Genomic DNA, 17733 nt, shown 5'->3' on the forward strand with positions numbered 1-17733 from the left:
TTTTGGTTACACAGTAAACTCTATCTGGCATCTGGAAGGAAGCAAAGACAAAAAAATATGATTTAACACATTCACTAGTTTCAGTTACTAGTTTTTAATTGCCTTTTTATACTTTAAAAACCTTATCAACAAAATTCAATATTGATCAACCTCTAATGTATATTAATATATTATTGCAAACTGATTTTTACAAACCAATTTGTGATTGTATTGGTTTGTTTTATACAGACATACAGTAATTATTTTATCTGTGCAGGTTTGGAAAGTATTAATTTTGATTTATTGAAATAGAATTAGAAATAATGAAAGACTGATTAGTCATTAAGGAACCAGAAGTGCTAAGAGGAACTGAAAGTAGAATAGTCAAATCCTTCAAAGTTTTCTTCTCAAGCTGTGGCCTGCACTTCCTGAGTATCTCACTGTCGCTTTTCTTTTTTTTCAACAGTGTGGATGGAGAGATCAAACATTGTGTGGTTTACAAGACGGCCACTGGTTTTGGATTTGCTGAGCCCTACAACCTTTACGGTTCCTTGAAAGACTTGGTCCTGCACTACAAACACACCTCTCTGGTCCAGCACAACGACTCACTGAATGTAACCCTGGCCTACCCGGTCCTCGCACAGCAGCCTAGATGAGCACCACCACACGAGACCACCCAGGACACACATATAAAGCATGATTAAACGCATTATACGGAGCAAACTATACTAACAGCGAACTTTTATGTTTATCGTAGAGAACAGATAAGCACAGTATATTATCGTAAGTAAACGTACGGCTTTTTTCGTAAGCCCATAGCGTTCCGTATCAATCATAGTCAGCTGCAGTAATTACAGTGAGATCACAGCTACTCTGTATTTGTTGTCCCAACACAAGAGAGGAAATTAAAGAGAGGAAAGTGTCACGTGATTGGTGGTGTAGTCCTGGATATTTTCGTTGAGGACACGAGATGAGGAATTAGCCGAAAGTTGCAGCTGTTGATAATCAATCTTTTAGCTGTTATGTCACTGTGCATTTGTTTGGTAGCTCGCTTCTGCCAACCATATAGATTCCTCTTTATGTGAGCTGTCCTATAGAAGATGTGAAACAAACCTTTTATATCTATCTCAGATGTGGTCAAGGGACACTGAAGTCCTTTTAGCTTCTGTTCTGCCTCTTTAAAGCTAGTCGTCATGGTCAGAATAAATAGCCATCAACAATCGTGTGCTTTTCTTTGAGATGGTCCACCACAGAGTTGGAAGTCTGGCATCTTAATGGTTTCTGTGGGCTGGTATTGGTGCTTCCTGGTGCTTTATTTTCGACTTGTAACGTGAGAATGATGCATAGCTGTAGCGAACTGTTAAGATCCAGAGCAGAACAAAGGTGATCCCAAAGCAACAAAGCTCCCAGGAGCTTCCACTCGCTTCGAAAGGTTTAAAAAGGCAAAGCAGGTTATTCAACAGGCACAAAAACGGAATGGAAAACCCATTTGTGATATAAACCGGGACATGATTATAGATTTTCGAGGAGATTATCAGGTGGAATATGTTATGTTTGTAATAGGAAATGAGTCCTAATGTTTGTTGGGTGTTTGTAACTGTACACCATCCTGTGACTTCAGCTTTGCTGTGACTCATATAATCAGATGATACACTGTTGTACCTGTACATCATACAGTCAGCTGGATGAAAAACATATATTTTTAGTGAGTGATCAAATGCTTTTTATCAAGCAAGAACCAGATAGCAATTTTATGTTTGCTGACTAAGAAACTGTACTTAAATGAGACATACTTGGAGAGGAAGTGGTTTAAAGTGCCTTCTGCCCATGTGTCCTGGAGGAGCTTTCCTGTGATTGGGGCAGTACAGAATGCTTCACTTCCATTGATATATACTCCTTGAGCCCTACAACAAAGTTAAGCAAATGCTAAACTATATCAAATGCTTTGAAAGCACAACAACGCAATTTTTTTTTAATTAAACGCTTTTTGTTACATGTCCATTGTGAGTATCAAGATCAAGAAGACGATGATAAATGAAAGGACCTCTTATTTGTAGTGTTTAATATTAGCTTTTAAGCTTTTAATTAGGTTTGGTCTTAACCAGTATGCACTTTCTTGAATGTCATTTCATTTGAGGTACCTTTTTAACAACATTCATTTTACAAGGTTGTGTGTTTAGGCCTGTTTATACCAAGAACGGCATTTAGTGAGATAAACATTTGACCTTGACTAAACCGCTGACAAACATTTGCATGCTGTTTTTTACATATAGGTGTTCTTAAGTGATAAAAAATTAACTATTTACCCACTCTCATGTTTTTTCCAAACATGTATGAATTTCTTTTTGTTGAACACAAAACAATATATTTTGAAAAAATGTTTGTAACCAAACATCTGCTGGTAGCCGTTGACTTCCATGGCATTTTTATTCATACATTATTTTATTCATATCTCTTATCTATCGCACTGCGAATAAAGTTGGCCAACCAATAAGAATCAGGCTTTTTATTCACATGCCCAGAGCCACTGCGGTTACATGAAACTGATTTGGCTACACTTGCAGACAATACAGCATCTGTAGAAGGCAGGGATTTTTCTTGATTTTCCATATACGCCACCTACTGTCATAAAGAGAAATAGCATTTTCATTTAGCACTCATTGGTTTAAATAGAACTGCATTTTTGTTCCAGTCCTGGAATTCATCTTGGTATAAACAGGCTTTATTTTTTTATTAAAGCTTCATTCAAAAAAAGAAAGAAGAAAAACCTGCATCCGTTTTTCTAGAAAGTTAGTCAATCTAAAAGGCAAGTTGGAATTAAAACTCAGTCAGAACTAGAAACTTTGAACTAGCCTGAATCCTTTGCTTTTGACATCCTTCTTTTAGATTGATTCATTTATGCTTATAAATCTGCCACAGACATTAAAATGAGGCAGGCTTTGGTTTCGTAAGCTTGTTTGTCGGTATACGGTTTGTTTTGTCATATCGATAGGATGAAGTTTTTCTATGATGGTGTGGAGTGGAGCGAGAACAGAGACACCGGTTATGATTCCTTGAATGTTCTGACTGACCGGCCTTTGTTTTATTGAGAGCACAGAGAATGAGCCAGATGTGACGAGTTTGTGTGAGTTAAAACAGTGGAGTAAAAGCCTCTAAATGCACTATAGAAGCACATTTTGAGGTGATTATGAATGACAATTAATGAAGCTTGACAGCCTTTATGAGCAACCGAAATAGGTTTAGGTACACATTTTAGTTACAGGCCTGTAGCGTCAGTGTGTGGGTCTGTTCTTTGTTTTGTTTTTTCTTTCTCTAAATCCTTCTAAAGAGAGACTAATTGTATGTCATTGTGTTTTTTTTTTTTTTTTTCTCTCATTGTAAGTAATGACCTTACAGATTCAAAGATAAGCTAGCTTGAATATCTCTCTTCCATTCAGTACAGTTACAAATGTTTACAGTATCTAATTAACCAAATAGAAGATGTGTTTTCAGACATGCTCTGTCTGGTCCTGAAAGGAGTCTGTTAGACGGGGTTTCTTGTCTTTTTTTGCCTCTGTTTTAAACTTGAAGATTTTGTTTTCATTCTTTGTTCTCTTTAAACAGTGCTCCCTCACCTCACATCGTATTTTCTTCTGAATAAAAAGGAAGTTTAATGGTCTTTTAGGTTGCAGAGCAGGTTTGCCAGCATTCTTCATTTAAATGTTTTTTTTTTTTTTGTTTTGTTTTGCGGTAGTAGACATATTTCTGTTTCAAGTTTCAAGTTACACTTGACTTATATGTAACTAACTTCCTTCTATAGTCTCAGTCAGAGCAAGAACTAAAATTAGCTGTTCTTTTTTCCTCTTCCGTCTTTCTACGACAAGATGTACACTGAAAAGTAAGATACAGCAGGGCCAAATGTTTAATAGACTTCTGTTTGTGTTCTATTATAACTTAGTGTATGAAATACATTTTTCATGCATAGTGGTTATGATGTAAATATGAAAGCTTAGTTTATCTCACAATTCTTTATTCTTTTAGGTACATCTAAGGGGAAAAAATCAGAAATGTGAGATATAAAGTCAGACATATATACTTGGAAATAAAAATCTGATTGAATTGATTTCCCCTTTAGAATTGTGAGATATAAACTTGAGATATATATATATATATATATATATATTAGTTAGTTAGTTATTAGTTTGTCTAGTCAGACACTTATTTTTCTCAGAATTAAAAAAAGAATTTAGATAAAAACTTTTAAAAAAAATCCCCATAGTGGAAAAAGCTTTCATACATAACCACTAATTAACCTTTACCTCATTAAACTAAATGATCACTTCCTGTCTTGTTTCTCCTGAGTGTGTGAAGTGGTCTGTTGAAGATGATGCACACCAAAGTGCCATTAGAGCTGGAGGACGGGGAGCACTGTTTGTTACCCAGTACGTTTCTACTGGATGTGTGTGTGCACAAACTATATGTACATACTTTTATTTCCTTTTACTTCTTCTGTTCTCTCCAATCTGTTTTTGGGTGCAGATTTTTCAGTGTACAGTTTGCATCAGTGTTGTTTGTCTTTCAAACAGGTACACAAGCATTACAGAGATATGGCTCTTTAATAGGTAGATGGAATTATTTTTAAGACAATAAAAAGATATTGAGTCTATTGCACCTTGTTGTCTCTTGTCATCAGTTTGATCTTGTGATGTGTGATGTGATCCAAACAACTGTTGCTTTGACAGCGAATGTCATGCTGAGGCTGCAGAAACTACCGTGACCCAGAAGCTTGTGTCAGGTGTCTTTTGACAAACACTTTGGCATGTGTCCTTACTAACATTTACCTGGGGGTGGAAAAATCTGGACTAGCAGCTGGATCAGGATGCTTTTAAATCTTGAAATATGCTGCCAGTGCTTTTATATTGCTCTTCCAAAGAATATCTGGTGTTTTAAGCAAATAAAGTGATTGTTCCTTGTTTAGTCTGTTCATCTGTTAACCTATTTAATCCCTACAATTTCCCCAGTGAAGGGAAATTTTCACATATTGTAGTCAAATGAAACCACTAACATGACCAAAACAAGTTAGTACAGGGAAGCTAGTGGGGAATTACTAAGTGAAAATGTGCTCACTTGGTTAATAAGAAATATTTTTTACTGTCAAGCACCTGTATACAATCTTTTAGCTATAGATTGAAAATAAAAAATAAAATATGCAGAGATAAACCAATTCAATGTTTCATAAAAAATTATAATGGTCAATTCTGAGTTTGTAATGACTTTAAATCTTTTATTATGTTGAGCAATCAGGGTCTGTGTCTAGTGACTATTTTACTTGTATTGTAAAATGCATATATAATTGTTTTCTTTTATTAAGCTCTTTGACACGACATTTTTTTCAGAAAATCAAACGTTAAACAGCTCTGTTTATGTGACTGTTTACATGTTTAAAGTTCACATAAACGAGACGGTACATTTTCATTTATGGGTGACGATTATATGAAATGCAACTCATTTGAAAAACTCAAAGTAATTGGTAACAAATGTTGCCAGCTAGGGTTAACTCTTGGCATTTGCCACTTGTCATTTAATAATAATAAATAATAATAATAAGCGAAACTTTCCAATTGGCGACTTTTAGGACAGACTAGTCAGTTTATGATTTCAGTGCGGTCTTCCTCGTGACGGCAATAATGTTAAAGAAATTTTTTGCCGGATTTTAATGACGTCACGAAAATTCACCAATCAAAATGCAGCGCCGGTGTATAAGGATTGGAAAAAGTTTAAAATGTAGGACACTCACTCATTTCCATTCAGAGATCAAGACGAGCAGTGGGACGGTAATCATGTTCGGCTTTAAACTCTCTGTGCTGCTCTTCGCTGTGTGTTCACTGAGCGCATGCAGCTGCATGTTTGTGAACTCCTGTAAATATCCACCTTCACAATGGTGTGACTCTCGAGACATTGCAGCCCAGTGTGGGGTAAGTGACTCGTGCATCAAAACAAAATTGACGACTTCGTCCTTAAATGTCATAGCATGAAATGATCACGTCTTTTTATTTTCTTTCTTTTTAATCAACAATTTCACGAGCAAGAAATCGTAAAACTGCATCTGAAGTTGCATTAGACAGGCTTCACTTAATATGCAAATCGTCATGACGTAATATTTTTCACTTCTCGTTTTTTACTTTCCACTATCTGAGAAAATCCTAGTGTTTTTTTTTTTTTTTGTTGTTGTTGTTGTTTTTAGATTTTTGGCCATGAAGAAGGCAGACGCCCAACAAACGAAACTGAGCTCTTCCCTTTATTCTCCTCTTCTGTCTTAGGTGCTGGAACAGTGCATGAAGTTCAACGCTTCCCCAGTCACTGTGAGCCTCTACTATGAGTCTCTGTGTCCTGGATGCAGGGAGTTCCTTGTCTCGCAGCTCGTGCCAACCTTCATTATGCTGAGTGACATTATGAATATTGAGCTGGTTCCATATGGAAATGCACAGGTATATTGACACTCCCAACTGTTGCTCCAACAATTTACCTCTGTACAGACATCATATTACTTCTATTCACATTATATGACTCCCATATATCACTGTTTACACTTAATCAGATGTAATTGAGATGATATTTACTTTTGTTGGGAACAAGTTTTACCACAATTTGCACAGTCTAAACCGCAACCAATTTCGCTTTAACATACTAGTAAAAGTAAGAATAATAATAATAATAATCAATGTTAAAATGTTGTTCATAATAATAGGAGAAAGATGATCAAGGGAACTATACCTTCATTTGTCAGCACGGAGAGGATGAATGTCGAGGTAACATGATTGAGGTGAGGTTTTGCCATTTATTTCACCCCTTAAGCATTTAAAGACGACTGAAGGCATCTTGTTTAGAGCTGAAATGGAGGGGTTATAATCGTGATCTTTTCTATCAGACCTGCCTGTTGAAGGCATTAGGACCAAAGGCCATTCCAGTCATTTTCTGCATGGAGTCAGGAGCAGATGTGCTGAAAGCTGCCCAGCCTGTAAGTGGACATCTATTATTTATTTATTTATTGTAAACCCTGGTGCAATGGCTATGCTAATCTGTACTTCTTATCACAGTGTCTTGGAGTCTATTTTCCTGATACAACGTGGGATTCAGTCATGAAGTGTGTGACTGGAGATGAGGGCAACAAATTAATGCATCAAAATGCACTGAAAACAAATGCTTTGAAACCCCCTCATGAATACGTGCCTTGGATAACTATTAATGGCGTAAGGACCGTTATTTACAAGATTTTTTTTTTTTTTGATCAGTGTTTCCTGGTGATTAAATGGCACAATGTTGCTCTTGCAGGAACACACAGACGATCTTCAGGATAAAGCTACGAATTCTCTCTTCAATCTTGTGTGCAGCTTGTACAAGGTTTGTTTGCAAACCTATTTGTGTTTATGATCACTTCAGTGTCTTATCTCGTCCATTAAATGCCGTCTTCATTCTTTGTTCATACAGGGTGAAAAGCCAGCTGCGTGTGGTCAAGGGTTGAAGAAGAGAACCAACAGTTACTGCATGAACTAATCAATCACTGTGATAACCACACTACTCATGTCAGGAACGGAGACAATGAAACACAATTGCATACATGCTGCAAAGTTGTTTTATAATAATTTTTTGTTGTTCTTGTTTGTATGTACATGAAAGCCCACTTTTGAATATTGGTTTCTGCTGCAAACTGCTAACAACCATATTTTTATACTGTCACATTTTAAACCATTTTGTATACGTAAACAAAATAAAGCAAAGTTCCATTAAATTTTAATAGCTTGTTGTGTTAATGATTTTTAAGAAAAGTCATTGCTAAAGTGGACTTTAGTCGAGAGGAATGCTTCCTCAGTGGTTTTAGCATTTTTGCTTATCATTAACCCGAGTCCTACATTATTTTGACCTACATTGTTAAAATACTTTGAGTTTTCAAATGTAACAGCTAAATCAATAATAAAAAAGTAAGCGCTCATATATAAAGAAATGAGCAGTAATCTGTTTTTAAACGAGATAAAAGTATCGATGGGGTCAAACTGGTGCGGCGGCGTTCTGCGCACGTTGATGCAATATTGATGTTCTTGAGCGCAACGCCATTACGCATGTGACTCGTCACCGGCTCGTGCAGGCTGTTCCGTTGTGTGGACGAAAACTAAAGATGTTGGAGAAATAATTGAAGCTGAAGTTCAGCTAAATTAAAATTTGGCGATATCGGAACAACTATATGATTTATCTATTTGAGAGCATTAAGGAACATGCTTTCCTTTCCACGTTAAGTCTAGTCAACACTTTTGCGTATCTTATGCCATTTATCCTGGAGTAAACGTAACGTTACAGAAGTTGCGAATGAAGTCGTCAGGCGCTGATCGATCGGAATCTTGAGAGGAGCTGGAGTTAAAGCGGCCTGAACATGATCTCTCGTCAGAGTAAGGATTTCCTCATACGGATCGCCGGTTACTGGAAGCCGCTGTTCAGAGGCCGGTTTCTGATCGTGACGAACACGGTGAGCTCCGGAGGGATGTTAGCCACGGGAGATTTCATCCAGCAGACGCGCGAGACGCGGAGGACACCCGGCCGAACACGTGACTGGACGCGTACAGGTGACAACTAAACACACGAGCACATCGTCTTACCAAATAAAGTCTGGCTTGCTTAAATGAGCTAATCTTTTTAATATATGTGCTGTTGGGTGATTACATAAAACTTATTTTTTTAATGGTATCGTGTGAATATCCTGTCATTAGAAGTAACGCGAGATTTCTTAACTCTCGCGGTATTGTGCCCCCTACAGCTTGTATGTTTGCGGTCGGATGCTCTATGGGTCCTTTCATGCATTATTGGTACCAGTGGCTCGACAGATACTTTGTTGGCAATGGCATTAATATTGTCTGCAAGAAAGTGCTTACTGATCAGCTGGTCGCATCGCCAGCGCTGGGGGCCTGGTACTTTCTAGGTGAGCTCTTGCTGCTGATTTCCATTTAGATGTTCAGAGTCTACCTACTACACTACCTGTCAAAGTTTGCAATAATTAAGATTTTTGTTTGTAATATTTTTTTGTCCATATAAGTCCATGCAGTAAATGGCTACACTTATTTGATCAATGAACATATATTATTGTGTGAATATTTCACTTTAAAAACAAATTTCTCTTGAATATATTTTAAAATGTTGGCATGCTGATACTTTTTTACGGATCAATGTGACACTGAAAACTAGAGCAATGGCTGCTGAAAATTCAGCTTTGCCATCACAGGAATAAATTAAATTTTCAAATATCTTAACATTGAAAACAGTTGTTTTAAATTGCTATAATATAATGTTTTTACTGTATTTTTAATAAATAAATAAAAAAAAATATATATAAAGAAGTCTACACCCAAACTTGCTTGCTTATTTATTTATTTATTTATGAAGGTATGGGTATGATGGAGGGTCACACTTTTTCTGAGGCACAAGCAGAATTCAGAGGAAAATTCTGGGAGTTTTACAAGGTATGTTGCAATGATAAGCATCTGTCCTTAGTTCAACCCTGGTTAACCAGAAGTTCTCTGCTGACACAGTTTCGTAACCTGCTTCTTTTTAGGCAGATTGGTGTGTTTGGCCTGCAGCTCAGATGATAAACTTCTACTTCTTGCCACCCAAGTTTCGTGTCCTTTATGTCAATATGATCACCCTGGGATGGGACACTTATCTCTCCTACCTCAAACACAGTAAGAAAGTTTGCACATGGCAAAATAATACATTTTTGAGAATGACTTAAGAAGGATTTGCAATTAATAATACAGTCTTAGTGGTAAAGGTTTATTTAACTCCTGGCAAGATCAAAAATAATGTGACAGTCTCTTCGCCGAGGTGTAAGCTTCCTTGTAACAGGTGATGAATGACGTTTGTGTTTTTCCAGGAGACAAAGTAGAGGCCACAACAGAAGCTGAGTGAGCTGCCTGAAGATGTCTAAGGGAAAAGGAAGATTTAAAGCCACAGCTTCAATCATTAAAAAAGAATAAAATCTTTTTTTAAAGACTTCTGTTTTCAATCACATAATAGAATTATCTCCAGTAATGTCAGGTACATTGCACATTTTGCCACTGGAGTTTTGTTTTTATTGTTTTTGAATAATTTAAATAGTATTGAAAAATTAAGTCACTGTAAACAAATGTATTGTATTTGTCCAAAATCGGTGTATTTTTGACATGTGAAGGGCAGTTTGTAAAATCACACGGTTTACATTATATTCTTATAATGGTATACAGTTTTTAGGCTTGCTTTACTGTAAGAAGTAATATTTTAAGTTTGGTCAAACATGTTTATAATAACAATAGTGTGCTAATAATAGTTTCATATACATTGGAGAAATACTGTAACAGATGCTGCATAGGCAGTAACGTCACTATTGATTCTTACTATTAAGTTCATAAATGGCCTTTACATGTAAATGTTTGCCTTATTAATTTTTTTGTGTGTGTGTGTGAGATTATAAATTGTATGTGTTGGATAGAACTTCTGATCTCTGCTTCGTCATTATGTGAAACCGCTTGAATTTATGATTATTTAATGGAAGAAAATAAAATTATTTGTGGATGTGTTGAATATTACCGTAAATTAGAACTTTTTATACATTAGAACTTGAATTGTGAGGTTGAATCCAAATACATAAGTGCACTTTTGTTCATCTATCAAGGCGTCCATCTCTCAGTGGTGTATGACTCTGAGTTATTGATGGCACGTGAGCTGCTATGCAGTCAGCACTGACAAACCTGCTGAGTGAGAGGGACAGGACACTGCTCGCCTTCATACGGGCTCCCAAACTGATTAAAACAGGTGTTCTGACAGGATTTTCTCACAAACCATTTGCTTTTGAGCTACAAAGGTTACTTGCCACAAGTTAGGAAAACAAACTTTTCTTTTTCTTTTCTGTTTTTTTTTTTTTTTTTTTTTTTTTTTTGGGAAGAGACCAAAATGTGCAGCTCTCTTGGATTGAAGATGTGCTTAAAATTATATATTTCTGAAATGACTTCAATACATCTTGCCAGATCTTCTCTGTTTTAGTGGTAAGTGTTATTATCAGAGCATTTTAACTGTTCATTATTAAACTAGTTGTTTTGAGCATTATTCATTGGCCTATTCATTGATTTCAGGAGCTTAGTGTTTCTTGTCTTTGTCGTTTAACTTTATAATCCTGTAGAAAGTGTTTCTAGTTTTTGAATGGTTGTATTGTTTATCGTGAACTGTATTTTTAGAGTTGCCTCCGATTTCAACAATATGAGGAGAAGCTCTTCTTTGAAGTCTTTCTGGACATCAGAGGTGGGTTATATCAGTTCATCAGTGCTCACAGTCATCCTGTCTGGCTGGATTCTCAATAGAGTCACTGTTACTATGCAAATAACCAATTTTTCATCAAAGTGCACCTCATCATTTGGATATAATAAGATATTTTTAAAAGGAAATTTCTCTATTTGGCTATTTAACATCATATATTATTATTGATGTATGTTTCTTTAATAGTAATTATGTTAGTATTAGCATTCACTTGTCTTCTGTGCTGTTCTAGACAGAGATTATGTCTTGGTGCAGATTATTTAGGCTACCTTCTCTTTTTAATTCAGAGGGAATGGGACACAGTGAACCAGCAGGGCCTGCCCGGATCCAAACCCGTGCCCAGTCACCGTACAGTCAAGAGGACATTTTCAGGGGTCCTCCAGCTTCCCCGTCTGTCCCGGCGGCTCTCGGCTCAGGGAGAGGCAGAGAACAACTCCCGCAGGGCCACTTTCTGCCTCGAGGCCGACTCTTGTCAAAGGTCATGGTAAGCTGCTCATTTGTCTTCTAACGCCACGTTGTATGACTTAATTTTAACCAGTGATTTTTTTAAAAGTTTTAATTGTGGGTAGTGACGTCGTGCTTTGCACAGTTTCCGATGAATACGGAAAATTCGTCATGTACCTGTTTTCAAAATAGTGGCTTAATTCACGTCAGCAACTTTAGACAGAGCGGGAACACTTACCGTTGCATGTGTTGTTTCTAATAGGCTATAAGGTATAACATTTCTTTTTTCACTAAATGTGAAGTGAGCTACATCATTACTTTAACAATTGTTCTTACATGCCTATATATAATTCAGTTTTTCAATAATGGATTTCGTGTCCAGAGACAGAAAATTGTTTTGCATGGAGACAGAAGAGGGAGCCATTGTTCTCTAAAGACCAGAAAAATGCTTCTGATAAGAAAACGGACTAGAAGTTATGAACAGAATTAGTATATTTGCAGTTATTATGAACTAGGATAGGGAAAAGGATAGTCAGCACATTCGTTATTCACCAGATAAATTTCTGTTCATGATTTGTTATTTAATATATAAATAAAAATTCACTTTTGTTTCTACTGCCATAAAACCTTAAAGAATACTAAGGGTTAAACTTGATGCATTTTCCCCACAGTGGCTCTCAAAAGTATTTAAAATGTCACACATAAAATGTTTCAATGTCATGACACAGTTAAATGTGGTTAAGTGTTTTTATTTATTTAATTTTATTTTTTTTATAAATAAGTCTCTAATGCTCACCAAGGTTAGAAAACAGTAATATTGTGAAATATTAAAATAAAAAAAATCTGCAATTTATTTAGTTTCACAATGTTTTTCAGGATTCTTTGATGAATAAAAAAAAAAAGAAAAGTAAAATATGTTTTTGAATTTTAAACCTTTGTATGTTTTTTGATCAATTTAATCCATCCTCACTAGAAGCATTAATTTCTCATTTAGAAAATTATTTTTTCATTGACCACAAATAAAGTGTAGGCTATATTGTTTTACAAAATGGAAACCTGAACAAAATTAAAATTAAGAGTTGTAATTTTTATTGTAAATAATAAAAGCGTTTAATGTTTTGTTTTGTAATGCAACAGAAATAATTAAGTAAGTGTCTCTAAAGTATTCAAAAAACCTTTTCTGGGGCCACCGCATGCATATTGTTTTTGCGTACACAACTCATCCAGCAGTCAAAGGATCACAGGGAACCTTTTCCCCTCTGATAATCAAAGCCCACGGGGCCCGTGATAGAGGGCCATCGTGACATGAGGCATGCTCTCTGTCTGACTTTATCTGACTTTGCTTTTTATAGTCAGAGCTTTCATGTACCTTCTCCTGTTAAATTTAGAGCATGTGAAAGGCATAGGCATTTCTCGGAGGAAATCTAAACACTGTGATCCGCTCTATGTTGCGCTGCTGCTCCGTTGGCTTTTCTGTGTACTAGGGTGACTGGAACAGGAAGTCATTACAGACCAGAAAACACTGGTCCTCGCTCACTAATAGTCATAATGTGGAGGTGGGGCCACTTAGTGAGCTCTATCTAGGAGTCAACTCATTGTAAATCACACTACCATATTTAGTCTGTTGGAGGGAAGTCTTCCAAGTTATGTAAACAAAGTGAGTTCACGAGGGGAGATATTCCATCGCTATGATGGCTGGCTCCATTAATGCGCCTGTGTTCTCTGAAGCAAGACTGGATTTCTCAGCTCTACTGAAGGGTAAGAGATGTAGACTGTGGTTTTTTGTGTTGAGAAAGCTGTGAGAGCGAGCGACCCACCCATGCCACAAGTAGACACTTGTTTTGCCATTTGTGAAGACACAGGAACTCTGCTGTCATGAGCGACATGCTGTCAGAGAGCTCAGCAGAGGAGAGACCTCAGAGGTCCTCGCATCTCAAGCTGAAGGGGAACTCTCCCACCGGCTCCCCCAGAATGTCTCCTCGGAGTTCGCCCCGCAACTCGCCTCTACTCTTCCGCAGGCTGATGATGAACCGCAGTATTGCTTTGCAGAGACGTTTCACGTTGGCTCACACTCCCAGGTAGGATACGAATCGCTCTGAATCGTTCATTTAGCCTCTTACCGGGAGGCTTGGCTTCAAAAACACACACAGGAGTCTTGTGGCACAGGCGTCTACGTAACAGCACATCACAAGGCAAATTTTGTGGCCGCTTCAGACATTCGCCCCCCTCGTCCAGAATTTGTATTGATGCTAACACTTCTAGCTACAATAATAATCACTATAATAATCAAGGAGATGGTTTGTCTGCTGTGTGGAAGCATAAAAAGATGTCTTTGTTTGGGAGGATGTCTTGACCTGAGGTAGTTATTGTCAGCCTATCTCAACAGTGATCAAATGAACTGTTTTTTTGCAAGTTGTTGTACTGGTTCGTTCTCTTTAGCCAGGTAAAGTCCAACCTGGTAGTAAATTTAGCTCTTAACTTCCAGAGAGAGCAGGCTTTGTTCTGCATTATGTGTATTTCTTGCTTTTTTGGATATATGGATATAAGTGCATGTATACATTCCCTTAGACTGCACTGCTGGAGGCAAAAATAGTGATCATCATTTTATAGTGAAATAATTTCATTAATGTTATGTTATTTTGTTGAATGTTATATTTTCAGTTATCTGCCAAAATATATTTACCTTGCAGTTATTGGACATTGATAGACCCAAGTCAGCATTTCAGATAACTCTTGTTAGGTTGTCACTGTGGTTTGCAAGTTCTGTAATTTGTTGCCTTTCAGGTCTGACAGTTTCTTTCTTTCTTTTTGACTCTATCGTTCAAACCTTTAAGGTGAGTTAGATGTCAAATGTTTAGATGTCAAATGTTTGGTGAGCAAAAGAAGTTTCTTATACTCACCAAAGAATTTATTTGGATTTATTTGGTAAAAATAAGACTTTTTTGTATTATTACAAATTCAAATAAGTGCTTTCTATTTTAATAAATAAAAAATGTTTCCAGCAAAGAAGATCTTTCTTTCTCTCTTTCGTTCTTTGACCTTCAAAACATCCTTAAATTGGAGAATCACATGATCCAAACAATGTGAATGTTATTTAATGGCTGGGTTTTGAAGATCGCCATCAACAAAACCAGTTAAAAACCTTAAAACTGGCCCTTTTGAATCCAGTGCCAAAACTCATCTTTAACGCCTGTGCTTTTGACATGTTACAGCCTCTGTTTTGAGCTGTTTCTGTGTCTGTTAAACCTCTAAGATTTGAGGAAGTCAGAGCCCGCAGCGCTGTAAATGTCCCCAGCCATACACGCACATGCAGTAAATGTTGAGAAATCATTACCAGAGCTCAGTGGAGGTGTTATACTTGAAAAATGTGAAATAGACATTACTTCAAATATTTATTAACTGATTACAGTTATCAAGTATTTCGCCGAGAGGTGACCAGTGAACTCAGAAGTTGTTTAGCAGAGAATAATTCAGCAAGAGAACCGTTTGGGCTGAAATGTTTTAACACAGGTCACCGTGTTCATGTCAGCTGGTTTGTGTGATGTAAGTGGAAAGAGTCAATCCGTCATCTGTCTAATGGACGCTCTTGGCTCGGTGAACAGTGGAAGTCCACACAGGTCAAATGTGACGTTTAAAGCTGAAAAGATCTTTCTTGTGTATGTCAAGGTTTTGGGAGAAAGAAAGAAACAGGCTGTTGGAGAATTATGGCAGGATGGTGAAGGAACTGGAACGATTAAACAAGCCATATCTCTGTCAAGAACACTGTCCGCAAGAGATGAAGCAAATCGACTTTATTTAACATTAGTGTCAGGAACTTTAAAGTGTTTTTAACAGAATGTTACAGGGTTACAATAACAAGAGATCTGTTTGCTCCAAGAAGTCCTTCCACAGAATGACAATGTGTCTCCAGAAGCTTTTCTGGTTCTTATTTCAAGAATCCGCTATAGAGATTAACGCATCTCACCGTGGCAAATATTTTGACCCATAAATCCCTCAATATTTAGTAAGCTGATTCTGTGCTACGCTGCACTTAAAAAGCATGTGAGTTCAATGAGGTAAAATAATCTGAACTGTGGGAAATGTAACGTCTCCGGATTCTCTGCACCTTGTAAAGGTTTTTGACAACCAGAATTCAAAGGGTGTGTCTTTTGCTGCTAGATATGTTTTGCATTCAGAACTTGTTTGTAAGGCTCACGCTGCTCTTGACGTTCTTCTTAAGCACTATGCTGTCATGTGCTGATCTGCCTCTCAAGAATATTTGGCTAATATCAACAATCTGAGTTCAAGCGCCTGCAGCAGCCTTCACCTCCCTCATCCTCGCCTCACCCATAAACAGATCAACTAAAACTTTGTCTCCTCTCTCCTCTTGTCACTTACAGGCTGCCAAATCATCTGCATGTATTTCTGCTAACATATAAAGACGAGGTTCTTTTGTTATAGTGTAGTCAACAAATAACAACTTTGCGTTTTTGGGATAAAATGTAATGCAAAAAAATATAGCTGCAAACAGCAATTACTGGGGTTTAAGTGCTTTAAAAGGCATTAAAGCACATATAAAAAAAGACATTACATATTACTTATTAAGCCTGTAACCACCCAAATCAATGATTTATAAAAAATATTGTTAGCAAATCCAGGTAATGTACCACAGAAATATATGTTTTTTTACATTTATAACTGTTATAGTATCAGCTGTAGTCCAGTCTACCTAAAACTTTGCATGCTTGTTTAGAATCACCTGTCACTTGTCCTTAGCAGGTTTCGTCAAGTCTTGAGTTTTCATTTAGGCTTTATAGGCTTTTGAGTATACTAGGACAGGCCCCATTTGTAAACAACCCCGTTAAAGCTTGCCATGATAAATTTAGATAATTATTGATCTAGAGACTTCAGTGAATTGTACTAAAGTGTTTTTTTTCCAGATTGAGCAAAAAACCTAGGACTAGTTCGCAAAAGTCATAACGGTTTGATTGGCAGCGCCATTCTAGAGGCGAAGTTGTTTCGTAATGAGGAGTTCTGTCTTATGATATGAATCTAGTGTGTATATGTGGAAAAACCGCACAATGCAATTGTTCATACACTTGAAAATGTGATATCGCCCACCAGAGGCTGAATTCTTGAAAATTTCTCAACAGATTTTTAGGGCAGAGAGTCGAACAGGTCGACTGATATTAATTTCAATCCACCTCTGTTTACCTTATCTAATAGGTGCTCAAAATTCATCGGCCAATGGTGGCTATCTTTTTTGAGAAACGCAAATGTCCTTGTAGCCTTTAGTTTTTGTATTATTTTTTTTTTCTTTAAAAGTGCCAACAAGTGGCCCAGCTCCACAACTTTTTTTCATGTGACCTCAGAATCAGGCCTTACGTACATGTTGTGAGTTTGGCGAAGATATCTCATTCCGTTCAAAGGCTAGCCATTTTAGTAAAGGCAGCCCTGTCCCTTTCAAACATTCTGGCATCCCTTTGCGTTTTTTGGATAATTATTGATATTCACTCTTTAGAGAATCTTCACTGGTTGGGTTCCGATCGGGGGAAAAACCTCGAACTAGTTCGCAAAAGTAGGTTTTTCAAAAAATTTAAATACATGAAAATTTCACCAAGCTGACTCACAGATCCGAGGCATGCATTTTGTTCAGTGTGAGTCAAGGATTCCAACGACATAAGACACTTGTACTTTTAATCGCAGTAGCGCCCCATCAGGCTGATTGGGGTGAGTTTTGGTAATTTTGTAGGTGGTGAGAGTACTATCATCCCTCCTAGTTTCGAGTCTCTACATCATACAGTTTATACAGTGCCCAAACAGTTTTACATAGAGATTGCTGATCCTTGGCCTTTCTAACAATTACAATAAGGTTTCAGCACTACGTGCTTGAACCCCTGAGTATCCAAACTGCTTGTCCTGTGTAGGATAATGGGGTGGTGGAGCTTATCCCAGCATGTTAGGCCATTATTACAGTATATTAAACTTAATGTTATTTTATAGAAAATGCCACTTAAAACT

The 17733-nt window shown here is 37.0% G+C and overlaps 4 protein-coding genes across 10 annotated transcripts in view; all 4 read left to right on the top strand.

The window, feature by feature from the left end:
- pik3r2 (phosphoinositide-3-kinase, regulatory subunit 2 (beta)) overlaps nucleotides 1-4629 on the top strand; it is a 32161-nt gene extending 27532 nt beyond the window's left edge. For all 3 annotated transcript variants that reach the window (XM_026206661.1, XM_026206659.1, XM_026206660.1), the window contains one exon: nucleotides 446-4629. In XM_026206661.1, the coding sequence (XP_026062446.1) occupies nucleotides 446-635 (190 nt within the window). In that variant the 3' untranslated portion in view covers nucleotides 636-4629. The remainder of the gene's footprint in view (nucleotides 1-445) is intronic.
- A 1107-nt stretch (nucleotides 4630-5736) lies between these two features.
- On the top strand, nucleotides 5737-7753 carry ifi30a (IFI30 lysosomal thiol reductase a). The gene is made up of 7 exons (XM_026206663.1): nucleotides 5737-5933; nucleotides 6279-6446; nucleotides 6707-6781; nucleotides 6887-6976; nucleotides 7056-7208; nucleotides 7291-7359; nucleotides 7447-7753. The coding sequence occupies exons 1-7, from the start codon at nucleotides 5799-5801 to the stop codon at nucleotides 7510-7512; spliced, it is 756 nt and encodes a 251-aa protein (XP_026062448.1). The 5' UTR covers nucleotides 5737-5798; the 3' UTR covers nucleotides 7513-7753.
- Nucleotides 7754-8064: 311 nt separating this feature from the next.
- LOC113045907 (mpv17-like protein 2) lies at nucleotides 8065-10470 on the top strand. The gene is made up of 5 exons (XM_026206664.1): nucleotides 8065-8573; nucleotides 8765-8926; nucleotides 9388-9464; nucleotides 9557-9683; nucleotides 9875-10470. Exons 1-5 carry the CDS (start codon nucleotides 8384-8386, stop codon nucleotides 9907-9909), a joined length of 591 nt encoding a protein of 196 aa, XP_026062449.1. The 5' UTR covers nucleotides 8065-8383; the 3' UTR covers nucleotides 9910-10470.
- A 201-nt stretch (nucleotides 10471-10671) lies between these two features.
- Nucleotides 10672-17733, top strand: part of pde4ca (phosphodiesterase 4C, cAMP-specific a) — a 40709-nt gene continuing 33647 nt past the window's right edge. The window contains exons 1-4 of one of the 5 annotated variants that reach the window (XM_026206649.1): nucleotides 10672-10791; nucleotides 10922-11021; nucleotides 11211-11274; nucleotides 11577-11773. In XM_026206649.1, the coding sequence (XP_026062434.1) occupies nucleotides 11233-11274; nucleotides 11577-11773 (239 nt within the window). In that variant the 5' untranslated portion in view covers nucleotides 10672-10791; nucleotides 10922-11021; nucleotides 11211-11232. Of the gene's footprint in view, nucleotides 11022-11210; nucleotides 11275-11576; nucleotides 11774-12914; nucleotides 13812-17733 lie in introns of those variants that run through there. The other 4 variants (XM_026206652.1, XM_026206651.1, XM_026206650.1 and 1 more) reach the window with 4 other exon arrangements.

Source organism: Carassius auratus, chromosome 27, assembly GCF_003368295.1.
Source record: "Carassius auratus strain Wakin chromosome 27, ASM336829v1, whole genome shotgun sequence".
Taxonomy (NCBI): Eukaryota; Metazoa; Chordata; class Actinopteri; order Cypriniformes; family Cyprinidae; genus Carassius; species Carassius auratus.

Excerpts from the sequence above, each read along its gene's own strand:
- ifi30a (XM_026206663.1), top strand. The coding sequence starts at position 5,799 with ATGTTCGGCTTTAAACTCTCTGTGCTGCTCTTCGCTGTGTGTTCACTG. Across the intron at positions 5,934-6,278 it reads ACATTGCAGCCCAGTGTGGG|GTGCTGGAACAGTGCATGAA; the intron begins GTAAGTGACTCG and ends CTTCTGTCTTAG. Across the intron at positions 7,209-7,290 it reads CTTGGATAACTATTAATGGC|GAACACACAGACGATCTTCA; the intron begins GTAAGGACCGTT and ends TTGCTCTTGCAG.
- LOC113045907 (XM_026206664.1), top strand. The coding sequence starts at position 8,384 with ATGATCTCTCGTCAGAGTAAGGATTTCCTCATACGGATCGCCGGTTAC. Across the intron at positions 8,927-9,387 it reads GGGGGCCTGGTACTTTCTAG|GTATGGGTATGATGGAGGGT; the intron begins GTGAGCTCTTGC and ends TTATTTATGAAG. Across the intron at positions 9,465-9,556 it reads AATTCTGGGAGTTTTACAAG|GCAGATTGGTGTGTTTGGCC; the intron begins GTATGTTGCAAT and ends GCTTCTTTTTAG.